Source organism: Castor canadensis, chromosome 8, assembly GCF_047511655.1.
Source record: "Castor canadensis chromosome 8, mCasCan1.hap1v2, whole genome shotgun sequence".
Lineage (NCBI taxonomy): Eukaryota > Metazoa > Chordata > Mammalia > Rodentia > Castoridae > Castor > Castor canadensis.
Window position 1 is genome coordinate 138,718,649 of NC_133393.1, and position 14,999 is coordinate 138,733,647.

A 14,999-nucleotide genomic window follows, 5' to 3' on the forward strand; every position below is an offset into this window, starting at 1 on the left:
TGCATGTAAGTATCTTTGAAGAATTATTTGCAAGGTGAGTTGAGAACAACATTCTAACTGTGCAGATTAGGTTTTTGTTTAGGCAAATGATGACAATAATGCTTGCTCACTCTAAACCACATTGTAACTACCTTCAATATTTCTATTTGACAATAAACATAATAAAACATGACTTTGATAATATATGAACCACTGACCAAGTGGCAAAAAGTTATATATGCCAATAAATACTATCAATAAATTCCATATCCATAATAGTTATAAGTTGCCACAGAAAATTTCAATATAGTATTCTACCAGAAATGTCTTCAATAATTTTTATACCAATGTACATAACACTTCTCATGATAAAATAGTCACAAGTGAATAACTCATGTAGCCAAATTCACTTATTTTTGCATTGAGTCTATTTCTGATCACTAAACTCACATAAACTTCATTTGGGGGGTACTACTGGGGTTTGAACTCAGGGTTTCATTTTTTTTTTATTGTTTTATTATTCATATGTGCATACAAGGCTTGGGTCATTTCTCCCCCCTGCCCCTACCCCCTCCCTTACCACCCACTCCACCCCCTCCCTCTCCCCCCACCCCCTCAATACTCAGCAGAAACTATTTTGCCCTTATCTCTAATTTTGTTGAAGAGAGAGTATAAGCAATAATAGGAAGGAACAAGTGTTTTTGCTGGTTGAGATACGGACAGCCAAACAGGGGAACTCAGGGTTTCATGTTTGCTCTGTTGGTGCTTTACCTTGAGCTGCACCTCTAGCCCTTTACTTCATTTTAAAATGCTCATTGCTTCTCTGGAATATACCGTCTTTGTATTTGAACCACTAACTGCAATTTAGGCTATTCTACTTTTCAGTTCAGAGCCCTTTATTTGGTAACAAGACATACTGGCAGGTTGTAAATGCTTTTCAACAGAGAAGGTGGGTGGTAAATGTGTGGCCATGAGATGTTTTTATGACTTAAGAGAGGAAAGCTCTTTTACAGAATGGAAATGTATCCTTCTCCCACATGCACATTAATTCTAACCAAAACTCAGCTTAGTCACTGAAAGAAGATTCACTATCTGAACTTTCTTCTACAGTTTTTTCACTTTCACCATCAGGCACAGGAGCATCTGGCCTCCTGAAAGAGACGGAAAAAAGGCAAAGGTTTTCTCAGTTGAAGAAAATCACTTACAAACTAAATGAGCTTCATCTTAGAATACTGCCACTAATAAGATGGCCAAGTCTGAATCCCTAAATGCAGACTCCTGCACTGCATACCCAACGCGGGATTCTCCCTGAATTCTGCATACCATGGAAATTACTGCTATTCCTGCAGAGGCCATGGCACTATTTTCTTTGCCAGCCCCTACCCAGTATGTCCTTCTTCTGCTTCCCATTACCATGGAGACCCAACTATATGCAGAGATGTGATCTGTAGAGGCTGGTATGACCAGTGCTGAATTCCTGCAGCCTTGAGAGTACATGAGGTACAAAGAGAGGAGAGTTAGAAATGGAAAGAAAACTCAAGCTGCAGGGAGAAATTTAGAGACAGAAGAGAATGTGAGAGTAGCTACCAAGAAACACAGGCAATATGGAAATTTTGTGGGGGAGGAGTGACTGGTTGAAGAAGGCTCTTGATGCTTGTGGAATGTTTTCACTTACAAGTTTTATCACTAGAGAATGAATATAAAAAGTATGAGTTAATAAAAACAAAACTGCCTCACAGATTCCTAGGTACAATAATGAGAATGGTTAAACTCCAACTTTGCATGGGTATGCTATAATAAACCAAAATGAAATTTTAATGCTATTATTGTAATAGTCACTTAGATAGGCCTCAATAGTGTTTATCCCAGTAAATCATTTAATCAGTATAGTAGCTCCATCACTCAGCCTCTATTCACTCTTACCAAGAGAGCAAATTAATCAAGGAAAGTATACTTGATAGTACTTAAAAACTATCAGATTTACTTGTGCCTCGATTCTTATTAAAAATTTAGGAGACTCAAATAAAAATTATTATCACTAAAAGAAGAAAATGTGTGTAGTCTACTCATTACTTCTAGTTATTAAATATTATGGCTTATATATTTTAAAATATTTGGCATATCACTAAACAGAAAGAAATATTGGCATTGTTCCCTAGCTATTAAATATATATGTATTTATTCTGCTGAATAATTTTAGATTATGCTCAATATAGTAAAACATTTAAAAATGGGTATAGTATTTCCAAGTTTTGACTGGTGCTGCCTAAAATACTAACATGTGACCATCATCTTCATCGCTCTTCATAGAAGCAACAACTCTAGAAGTAGCAGACATGAATACTGACCACATTTTTCTCATTAATTTCTCTTTGCTACATTATAGTTGAATTCTTACATCTCCACTTTTTTATAAAGGAAAAAATTACTAGAGGGAATTGTTCCAATACCACATCAAAATTATATTAGTATCTATGACAACTCAAACAAACAAAGCAATGTATGTACCTCCCTAAAGTAAATGCCACTTAAGGGTAAAGACACCTTTGTCTACAGGGAGTGAAGTTAAATGTGACTGGACGTGTTGGCACACGTCTATAATTACAGCTCCTGAGGAGGTGAGGGAACAGGACTGAGGCCTGTGAACTACACAAGGGTGAGACCCTACCTGAAGAACAAATTAAAAGCAAAAGGACTGGGGATGTGGCTCAAGTGGTAGAGTGCTTGCCTAGTGAGTGCAAAGCCCAGAGTTCAATCTCCAGTACTGCAAGAATAAACCAAAACAACTTTGTATGTGTGTGTGTGTGTAATCTTTTACTGATATGTGACACTGTAGTTAAAAACACACACTTGGGTCAGACTGACTGTATTCAAATCCCACTTTGCTACTTGTCAAGCAACTTTGGGAAGCTATTTAACTACTCTGCCCAAATAACTGATTAGATTGCCATGATGATTAAATCAATAAATGTAACATTTATTGAGTAATACCTATAAGTATTAAGCAAATATTACCTGTTAATACATTATTCTCATCAGCAGCACTACTGTTTGCTAGCAACTGTGCTCCTGAAGGGGTAAGACGAATGACATGTCTTGCCCTGAAGCAGATGATATTTTAGAAGGGGGACAGAAATGCAAACAAGTCATTGTTACAGAGTGTGGTAGAACTATTTATGTGTAAAAATAAGAAGTAACTGACTTGGCTAGGGTTGGTTAGAGTAGACTCCAAAGAGATGGAGACAATTGTGAAGAATTCTGAGATGAGGGTAGGATTTGCCAGAAACTGAAAGGTCGGGGGTAAATGAGGATGAGGACCTTTAGGGTAAACAATAAAATGGGAATACTGTGATGTCCTGCACCTGGGAACTGAACTCACTTCTTAGCTAGAGTGTAAGGTACATTAAGGTATGAGAATAGATGAGACTATAGTGTTTAATAGGAGCAGCAGGTGAAGGATGGAAAAATTATAAGATATTTAAGTTTTCTCTGAAATAGTACAGCTAGGTTTGGAATTTTTTATTTTATCATTTTTACATTTACTCACATGTGTATACATTGTTTGGACTACTTCCTCCCCTCCAGGATTGGGATTCTTAAGTTCCTTACTTATTTTTTAAATTGACTCACTAGCTTTGTTTTTTTTGGCAGTGCTACAGCTTGAACTCAGGGCCTTACATTTGCTGGGAAGGTAGTCTACCACTTAAGCTATGCCACCAAACTCACTCACCATTTTCAAGTGCACAGTTAGAGGCTTCCAGAATATTCACAAGGTAGTATCTTCACAGTTCACTCATGTTGCAGCACTTACCAGTATTTGATTGTTTTTTATAGTGATAGTATTCCATTGTACAGCTACACCACATTTTGATTATCCATTATCAGTTGAAGGACATTTGAGTTGCTTTTACTTTGTTATTACAAATAATGCTACTGTGCACATTTGTGTGCAAGTTTTATGTGAACATATATTTTCAGTTCCCTTGGATATATCGTCAGAATAGAATTTCTTCTCTGGTAACTCTCTAATCTTTTGAGGAGCTGCCCAACGCCCAACCATTTTCCACATAGGGTGCACCTTTTTTTTTTTAACTCAGGGCCTATACCTTAAGCCATTCCACCCGCCCTTTTTTTTTTTTTGGTGATAGGTTTTTTTCAAGATAGGGTCTCACAAACTATTTTCCTGGGCTGGCTTCAAACTGTGATCCTCTTGATCTCTGCCTCCTGAGTATCTAGGATTACAGGCATGAGCCACTGATCCCTGGCATGGGTGCACCATTTTATAGTCATACTAGCAATACATAGGGTTCTGATTTCTCCACATCTTCACTAACACTGATATTGTCTGCCCTCATTTTTATTTTTGAGACAGAGTCTTTCTGTGTAATCCAGGCTGGGTTTGAACTCAACATTCTCCTGCCTCAGCCTCACAAATGTTAGGATCACAGGTTTGAACTATCATGTCCATCCTCATTTTCCTGTGGTAAAATACATATGACATAAAATGTACCATCTTTATCACTTTTTAAGCATACAATTTAGTAGTTTTAAGTAGACATAGTATAGACATGATCATTATTCATCTCCATAACTCTCATCTTGCAAAAGTGAATCCATTAACAATATTCCCTCCTCCTCCCAGCTTCTGGCAGCCACTATTCTTTCTGTCTTTATGAATTTGAGTACTATAGATACCTCAGAAAAGTGAAATCATACAAAATTTATTCTTTTTGTGACTGGGTTATTTTGTTTAGCATTATGTTCTAAAGGTTCTTCCATGTTGTAACATGTGCCAGAGTTTTTCTTTTTTAGGGCTAGCTAACGCTGCATTGTATGTATAGGCCAGTCTGTTCATACACTCATCTGTTGTGCTTTTCTTCCACTGTTTGGCAATCATGAATAATGCTACTATCATGGGTGTACAAATATCTCTTTGAAATCTTGTTTTTGATCTTTTTGGGTATGTGCCCAGAAGTGAAATGGCTAGATGATATAGTAATTCTATTTTTAAGTTTTTGAGGAGCCATCATACTATTTTACATAGCACCTGAATGTTTTATATTTCTGTCAACAGTAAATAAGGGTTTCAGTTTCTTCATATTCTCACCAGTGCTTGTAGTCTGCCTTCATTCATTTAAAAATATATTTAATGAGGCCAGGCATGGAGCATGTCTACAATCTCAGCTGCCTGGGAGGCAGAGATATGACTGTGCTTCAAGTGCATCCTGAGCAAAAAGTTAAGAGACTCTATCTCAAAGAACAATTACTATGGTCCAAGGCTGGCTCAGGCAAAAGTGAAACCGTATCTGAAAAATAACTAAAGTAAAAAGGGCTGGGGATGTGGCCCAAGTGATGTAGTACTTATACAAGGCCAAGTTTAAAACCTAGTACTATAAGTAATAATGATGATGATAATGATGATGATGATGCTACTCTGAATTATAATCTTAGGAGAAAAATTATATATTAGTTCTCCGAGGGTATAAAAAAAGAGAAGAACTTCAAGAAGCCACAAGAATCAAATGAGATACTATACAGGGAAGCATTTTACAAGTTGTAAATGTTTATTTCAATGTTAATAGCAATAATAAAACTCACAGCAACAATGTCATTTCCAGCCCGGTTATTCCTGTTTTCAGGAGGAAATGTGGATTCTTAATTATGACCATATGTGAGCCTTTCATTCTAATTTGTTATTAATGGAGAGAAGAATTAAGACATGTTTAAAAAGACTGCTACTTTAAACTACTAAACTAAAACTTAGCTTCTTCAAATCCAAAGGAAACACATTTCATTACAGAATCTAGAAATGAGAACTTTATAAAAGTCTCTAGCTATTTAAAATATATTTGGAGTACTAAAACAAAAGTGCATCAGGAAAATACAGAAAACTATATAATGTCATAAACATGTTCATGATATATCGTGTAATTTTTTTTTAAAAATCTCAATTTTTGTTGACTACAATAAAAAACACTGGCTTAGAGCTACATTTTAAGAAGCATGTTTACATGAAATTTGTGGCATTAAGATTATCAACAAAATTCTTAAGTTTTTTTTTTAAAGTTTAAACTCATTACTAAGTCTAAGTTATGATAAAAATAGATTTTTTTTCTTTTCAAAGAAGTTAGTAGGTTGACCTTAACAAAGATGAGCCAAAGTTTAGAATGCAAGGTATATACAAATCAGTACTTTTTGGCATACCTGATGACTTTGACACCCATCCTTCTTCCATTAATATGAATCAAGGAAGGGTGTCAACCATCAATCCCTGTTGTCCTCATCCTTTCCCTACCCACTTCCTTGTTTCATTCACATGATCTAGGCCTGGTCAATCACAGCAATCTCTTTTCCTAGAGACAGAGAAGAATACAAGAGAATCCAACTCAACCAGTGCCAATTGGAAGGTTTCTATAGAAATGAACTATGGGTTATTAAGAAGGGCTCTACAATTGGAAAACCAGATATAGCCTTGCTGGGGATTCCCTTCCCTGGGTTCACAGAGGAAGCCCATCAGTAGTAGGAGAGAGAAGGAAGTAATGATGGATTGAAGTAGGGTGAGAGAAGAATGCCAGCGAGACAGCCCCTAAGGACACTGAGACCCTAGATCCTGTTCTACACAGATGTCTCAGCTATGGGCCAAATAACTTCCCTTTCTGCTCAAGCTAATTTAAGTTGGTTTCTGTAATCCTGAACATGAAAAGGAAGATTTATATTTGTGTTTAAAATCATAGCCACTTTAAGAATACAAAAACAAAATAAACATTCTATGGAAAAATATCTATGTAGATAAAGAGCTCTAAGGATACAAAAACAAAATAAACATTCTATGGAAAAATATCTATGTAGATAAAGAGCTTAAAACATTTTTCATTTTCTTTACACTTAAAATAGTTCAATTTAAAGCAAATTAAGCGCCAAAAACCTTGTTAATAAAATTCTTGCTGAGTAGGAGGTGGTAGGGAAAGGGGTACAGCAGTCATCATTCAAATCACTTTCCCATGTGTTTTCAATGTCATAATAAAGTTATAATGTCACATGGTACTATCAATTAGTGATCTATCAGTGCTCTATGCAATGGCAATAGGTGGTCTTAAGGGAAGAGCAAAACACTTAAAATTCCCGAACTGTGATTGCGCTTGACCATATAAAAAGCTCTAGGGTCATCAAAAATATAATAATTTCACAACCTAAAAAAATACAATTTCAAGGGAGATTTGTTTTGGTATTATATTTACTCAAATTGTAGATGTTCTGGTGTTTTTTAAATGCTTCGGTACAGGTATATCCTGTTCTTTGTCTTGGTAAGTAGACCCCTTCAACTAAGGAAACAAATTAATGCCTAATATAAGGAAAAAGAAAAGCCAGTTATTCTTGGTAAGATGTTACTGGTCTTGGGATCTTTTACTTCCCAGCAGCTACCCTATCTATTGATTCCTAGCCACTGACAGACCACAAATGCTTTCTAACAACTCCTCTTTGCAGTTTCTATTGTCTGTCTCACTCTGTGATCAAGTTCTCCCACAGTATCTGCTAGCAAGTACTTGAGGACTAGCAAATATATTGAATGGAGAACCTGCTTCACAAATACTAAAAAAAAAAAAAATATGGAACCAGTAAAACTCCCTAGTTTTAGAGTTTTCCAGTTGTGGAATTGAGATCTAGTCTATCCTCAACCAGTTCAAACCCAACCTTCAATCCATTATGTGGCTGTACTGCAGGAAGCAGATGAAGAACATTGATAGGTAAGGGATTCCCTCGGAGAGCAGGAAAATTGCTAGGTATACATTGTAAAAAGAAGTTATCTTGGTTCCCAGTAACCTTTCAAAAATAATAAATCCCCTCTTGTCTCAGTGGTAAATGGAATGAGGTAGGTACTTCTATTTCTGGCAACCACTAAGAGTAGTCTCTACCATGTGGGAGGACAGTTTAAAGTCCTTTGAATAGCTATCTACAGGACAAATGTCAGATGAGCTCGTTGGGTTCAAAGCCCTCAAAGTAACTTAAACTCAATGATATGTATTCTGTAGCAAATCATTATTCTGCACACTGCACACTTCCACTAAGATAACAAGTGTGATCAACTGAATTTAAATTTCAGAAGTCTGTTCTTGGACTGGGGATGTAGCTCAGTTGGTGGGGCACTTGTCTAGCATGCACAAGGCCCTGGATCCCATCTTCAGCACCATGGGAAAAAAGGGTGTAATTTAAAAAGATAATGTACTCTGTGTATGTGAAATATGTCGGTTGAAAACGTAATAGTATACAGGCGACTACAGAATTATAAACAAGTTATGACCCAAAAGCCTGGTAAATCCACTGTTTAGAACTGGCTACATATTCTTCCATTAAAACATTCATAAATCACAATGACATTTATTAAACATTTACTGCTTGTCTAGAGTTGTGCTAAGTGCTTACATCATTATTGATCTTAGTCTGAACAAGTCTTTGGGGGCAGGGGACATGAACTCTTATTTTCCATTTTTCTCTTACGGAAACTGAGAGGTTAAGCCATCAACCCAGGGTTACACAGCTAGAAAGTGGCAGGGCAGAATCTGAACCTCCTCCCAAGCAGACTCTTTCTAAAGCCTGCCTCATCCTGAGTCTTAATCATCATGAATTTCATCTCCTGCTGCCTGCTGGGCAGGTCCAAAGGTTAGTCTGCATAACCTACAGTTACAAAAGTAGTAATTACTAGGTAATAACTGCAACCTTTGCTCTGGGACACAACTGTAAGAACACAGACAGGAAAGGGGCAAAATTTTTCCTGGTAAGAAAATCTAAGCATTGATTCAAACAGAATTTTATCTGTTCTGTGTTTCTGAATGCAAAAACTAAAGCAGACTGATCTTTGGGTAACGACTGATTAAAATTTTCCATTTTTCTCCCTTAAATTCTTTTGAATGTGATTGTACTTTTTCATGTCTTTTTATTTCAGTGGCATGTAAACTAGTTTTTAGCTAAACTAAAATTAAACAGAAGTAATTCCTGGTTATGTAGAACCATTGTTATTTTCAAAAACTTGGATTTTAAAAAATAATTAAATAGCTACTTAGAAGTATCAAATAAATAATATTCATATAGCAATTACCAGATATTTTCTTCACTTTTACAGATATACTAAAATTTTATGATAGTAATTTTTTGAGGAAAACTGCCACACTTTCTTCCCCTTGATGACGTAAACCTTTTTAGTTTCCAAATTTTTACACACACAAGCCAATCAAACCACACCTTATTTCATGATCACTATTTATTCATATATCAACTTCAGTTCTGCTTTTTGCTCAGTAAACAGATTTAGACTAGTTATGTCTAGATTAGTTCTTCTAACAGTCATATGAGTTTGTCTTGCTACCTAACGTTAATTTAAAAAAAAGTATGTTTATCTTCAAAAGAAAAAAGAAAACAGAACAATCTTTACTGAAAGTGCTTGGATAAGGCTTATTATGTACCTAAGATTCTAAATAAAACTGCACTCTCTCCTTGGATGGCACATTTAGTTATGAACTAAAAGGTTCATATGACCTCAAACTTTTCTCTCAAAATGAGGCTCCCTAACTTTTATGTAAGCCTGACTCCAAAAACATCAGAATTTCTCTGTTAACAAGGTGGTTGATTCCACTTATCATACTAAGCTAAATGTAGTTGGAACTGGTTTCCTAGTAGTGGTGATAGGTTAAGTGAGTCATTCCACGCCAACCAGTGCCCCTGCTGACCAATGGCATGTACTTATGAGGTAATGGGTCAGAAGTCAGCCTCCAGGCTGTGGTTGAGGAAAAGCTTTTCTGTAAGACAATGTTAACTGTTACTGGAATTCTACCCTAAAACTTGGCACCTCTCTCAACTGAATGTTTCTTAACATTTATAGACAATGACATATCTTCTAACTTGCTAATGAAATGCAAAAGTGTGTTGGGGGTACATGGGGCTCTCCCATTGGTAGTTGTCTTTTGCTACTAATACCTAATGGACTCTTGAATAAGAAATTAGTCAGGTCAATAAGATGGGCCATGGAGAGGAAAGAAAATATCTGAAGAGATCGAAAGGGAATATTGGAAGATGATACATTCAGAAAACTGCAAGTTGCTTGCTGTGGCGGCATGAGATAGGAATGTGTAGAAGAGAATAAGAGATACAGCTAGAGAGAGAATCTGGGACTTGCTTTTGTAAAAGAATTTATATATAACACTTAGATGTTACACCACATGCTAAAGGTAGTATAGGGTCACAGATGATCTGAAGCAAGAAGGAACACAAACAGAAAAGAATGTTCATAAACAGATCCTCTCAGGCTTTAATGGATGACTTGAAAGAGAACAGAAAACAAATCAGGAGCTACTGTAATATTTCAGGTGAGAAATGATGAGAGTTGGAACTAACAGTAATGGGTATAGAGGCATGTAGTCAGATATGAGACATATTAAAAAATGAGAAAATCAGTGACTGACATAGTAGGGGACAGGGAAGGGGTAGAATCAAAGGTGCTTTTCAAACTGCTAATGTGAATAGCTAGATGAATTAAAGGATTATGAAGTTGGCTTAGGCTGGGTGGGGGATATTGTGCACTCATGTATGAAAATGGAAAATGAGACTTGTTGAAACTATTCCAGGAATGGGGGGAGGGGGAGACAAAGAAGAAAGATGGAGGGGGTGAATTCAACTATGATATATTATAAGAACTTTTGTAAATGTCACAATGTACCCCCAGTACAACAATAATATGATAGTAAAAAATAAACTAAAAAGAAAACAGTAGCAGGTAAAGGGATTGGATACCTAACACACGAGGATGCTAAGCAGCACTGGCTTTCCATTTTCTACATTTTTTCTAAAGAGAAACATCATTTTAAAGGTTATTTTAGCTCTCAGATGGCCTATTGTGTATTTCCAGAAGCAAAAAGGGCTGGGGGTGTCTCAAGTGGTAAAGTGTCCACCTAGCAAATACAAGGTCTTGAGTTTAAACCCCATCACCACGAAAAAAAAAAAAAAAACTCATACAAACTAGTATTTAGTGTCATAAACAAGTATTAATGTGGATCTATGGCAACTTTTTACCCTATTTATTTCTCAATGTAGTTTAATGTATATCACGGCAGAATAAATTTCCTATATACTATAAAATTTTTTGGCAGTACTATGGTTTGAACTCAGGGTCTCATGCTTATTAGGGAGGAACTTTACTACCTGGTTATGCTCCCAGTCCCCTTTTTTCTTTAGTTTTTTTTTTTGCCCAAGGATGGCCTTGATCCATGATTCTCCCATTATCTACCTCCCAAGCATCTGGGATTATAGGCATGAGCCACTGTGCCTGATATACACAAAATTCTTAAATGAAAAGCTGGTGGATAAAAACAACCCCTCGCCCCTAGGAAAAAAAAAGAACCCTGTCATCAAATTCTGGTTCCTTTGGATACCTAGATTCATCATTTAACTACCGAAAGTGCTCCTGAAATGTACAAAAGCAGGTAGCCTAGAATATTTTTCCTTCCTTTCCTTTTCTCCCTTCCTCCCTCCTTCATTCCTTACTGACACAGCAAAGGCACTATTTATGAAAATGATTTTTTCAACTATTAAACACTATATAGGAAAAAACTAGAGAGAGCCCTTGAAATATTGTTGTTATAATTGACATATTCAATATCTTGGAAGTAACATCATTATATTAGAAGAATTACTTACTCAAGAAGATCTGGATCTAGTCCTTCTGATATCATTTTGTTTCTTATTGCCATCACTGGAACACCCTAAGCAAAAGACACAAGATACTCCTTTATTGTTTCCACATACCACCTGAAAGAAGACCTTTAGATGCCTCATTATTTAATAGAGTTCTTATTTTGCTTTTACTAGCATATGCAAAGCACTTGAATAATGTAATATGGTATGCATTTTATATTGATTTAATGGAAAGAGTGCTAATACCACATAAGCCCAAATTAAATTGTTTAAGCTTACTAATTCTGCTATATAGGAAGCAGAGATCTTATTCTCATTCATATTATCAAAAGAAAACATTGGTCAGTCAAATGATTAAAACTTTAGCTGAAGTGATACAATGCATATTTAACTACATGAATAAATGTCTTTAAATAAAGATTTCAGAACTTTTCAACATAACATATATCCATGTTAATGCTCTTTTAATAAGTAAATGGTCCAATTCCTTGTGGAAACCTTAGGCATATAGAATTCAAGGACTCTTGTGCTGCACATTACATACCTTCCCGATCCCAATACAAACATGAAGCAGTGACAACCGTAGAAGTGTAGAAGTTGCATTCAGAATATGTGAATTTCAGCATTCAGGTTAAGAACATCAAAGCAATAAGAAAAGGATACATCATAAATAAAAATTTACTTGAAAAGGGAACTGATTCAATAAATCAATCAACCTCATTGAAAGCTAACTTAGTAAAACTCTAAGGTGAAAAGATGAAACCAAATCTCTGTCAACTCCTGCTCTTCTCATCTCCAAGGATGAGTAAACAGTAATCTGATATGCTACATTTGAGGGTCTTGATTAAATCATCTTAAAAAGCGAATGTGTTATTTGATGACAGCCCAGCAAACCTCTTCAAGTTCAGAAGATTTTATTTCAAAAATGTAATTCTTCTTTACTTAAAAAAAATTGCCCAGTAAAGACAGTAGTAGGAAGAGTCCTAATCACTTATTTGGGCTGCAGAGAAGAAAGGGTCCATGTGCCCTTGTCCAGCCAGCTAGGTTAAGTGAGGCTGGAGAAGTGAAGCCTTTCCCTAAAGTTTATGGGCTGGTCATTCAGAAGGTGTCCCTCAGGAGATGCAGCAAAGGTAAGGCAGTCATTTATAGGCCCACTTACATGCTTATCTTCATAACTGTTGTGTTGTATAGCATGAATTTGTAATTTTAATCTAGTATTATTCAGGTAAAAATGTATACTTAAATGCATTCTAAGTATTAAATAGATGAACATAAACCTAGAATTCTCCTCAAAATCAAACCCCTGAAACAACCATTGTTCCAAAAGGCAACTTTAAGGTATTCTGAAAAGCAAATTATTGTAAATTTGGTTGTGATTTTGTTTGTTTGTTTGTTTGGTCATTTTGGTGCACTGGGGTTTGAACTCAGGCCTCATACTTGCTTGGCAGGTGCTTTTACCACATGAACCATTTCACCAGCCCCAAATTATTATAAATTTGGAAGCTAAAGAAGGTAGGAGGTAAGACTCAAAGCCCTTGGTAACTTATAAAGTTTAAAGATAAATGAAAGATTAAAAAACAAAAAAGCCCATCCAATACTAATGTACTCTTACATTTGTATTAGAATGAGTGAGAGATTAAAAGTAGCACTATTTTTAAAATATAACTTGAACTAAGACTTAGGCAAAATAGGTTTTAAAACAAAATGTATTTATTTTAAAACAAAAATTATTTAAAATTAATTTATTTTTAACAATAAAGAGCAGAAAACTGACTGCTTAAATGACAAGGAATTTAATTAAAAGCCATTCATTCCACTATTTAGGATAACAGAAGGGAAGTTAGGAGTTCGTAACACTTTATTAAAGAAACAAACAAACACCCAACACTGAAATGCTAAGAATAAAAGGGAAAAGGAGTAGAGTTATATTGTATTTATTAAACAACAAAAAAAAAGCGAAAACAAAAACAAAACAAACAAAAATCCCTCTCAGCTTCAATTAACTATGGTTTGTGGTATAAGGTCTTTCTACAAACTCTACTATGTGATTTATTTATAATACATTAGCATAATCCACAGGATATCATTGGAAAGGTTATACAAATAAGTTACAAAGCTCCCAAAACAGAAAGGATAGAAATGAGGCTGAAAAAAAAATGTTTCCTAAAGTATACAAAGAAAGTGTATACAGCATAGATGTGAGAAGAGGTGATGAGTGGACAAGCAGGAATGAAGAACAGGGATGTTGGTAGAATTAAATAAACTATGTATTTTAGTCTGGGTTTTTGGTTTTAACCTTGTAACTTTAGTCATTTCTAATTTTGATATAGGTAAAAGAAAATACTTACAACTTCTCATATTGTACCCCATCAGAGACTTATTATTACATCTTAATACAAATCTCATAAAGCTTGATAAAAAAGAATAATTTTACAGTACTCCAAAACATACATTCCAAAGGGATTTGCTGTTATATTTCCAGTGATGTTGCTTAGAAAATTTGTTGTTTTGTTACATTCTTCTTTAGACGTCAAGTAACAGAGCCTGGTTTGTTAAACATCAAAAAGAAGTGTCCAATTTCTAATCACCAAGAGACAAAGCTACTGGTGGTCTAAGGAGGACATAGCAGACCTCAAAACTGAAGTCTACTGAACTGTGGGATTTTTTTTGGCAAGTGATAATCACAGTTTGTCCAACATAAGTAATGAAGAAGCGAGAAGGCAGCCATAAGTCCGATGTTCCAAAAAATCACGTCTGTATTTGCGTCACTGGAGAAAGCGTGTAAAGAAGCCACGCTAATGAAATTATGATGGCAGCACTAATGGTTAAATACTAGTTTCTTATATCACAAAAACTGTTTGGAGGTTTACAGGCCTGCCAATATTTACATATATTTGTTATTGTGTTAATGAAAACCAAGCTACTAAGTCTCTTTATAAACTATGTTGAAATTTTCCCAAAGTTTTTTAGAAGAAAAAAAGTCTCTTACTCAGTTTAACAGATAAATAACCTTGCTTTTTAAAAAAATAACAAAAATGTTCCTTACATTTTAACTTTTTTTTCTCATGAGTTTGAATCACAATGACTCAGTTATGAAAGATGGAAAACTACCTAGAGCAACAATTAAAAAAGAAAGCATCTACTGAGTCGATAGTTATACAAAAATTTTTGAGGAGGGCATGGTGGTACAAGCTTGTAAGCCCAGCACTCTGGAGACTGAGGCAAGTTCTAGAACAGCCTGGGCTATATAGTAAGACCCTATCTCAAAAAACAAAACAGAACCTTTTTTTTTTTTATTTTCAGGGAGAGGGAATATGTAGGAACTGAGAGATGTGATG

At 35.4% G+C, this 14,999-nt stretch overlaps 1 protein-coding gene across 4 annotated transcripts in view; it reads right to left on the minus strand.

Moving 5' to 3' along the window:
• Washc3 (WASH complex subunit 3) overlaps positions 1–14,999 on the minus strand; it is a 92,037-nt gene that overhangs the window by 49,751 nt on the left and 27,287 nt on the right. For 3 of the 4 annotated variants that reach the window (XM_074084247.1, XM_020185938.2, XM_020185937.2), the window contains 2 exons: positions 11,665–11,729; positions 613–1,130 (listed from right to left, as the gene is read on the minus strand). In XM_074084247.1, coding sequence (XP_073940348.1) covers positions 1,046–1,130; positions 11,665–11,729 — 150 coding nt within the window. In that variant the 3' untranslated portion in view covers positions 613–1,045. Of the gene's footprint in view, positions 1–612; positions 1,131–11,664; positions 11,730–14,999 lie in introns of those variants that run through there. The other variant, XM_074084246.1, reaches the window with a different exon arrangement.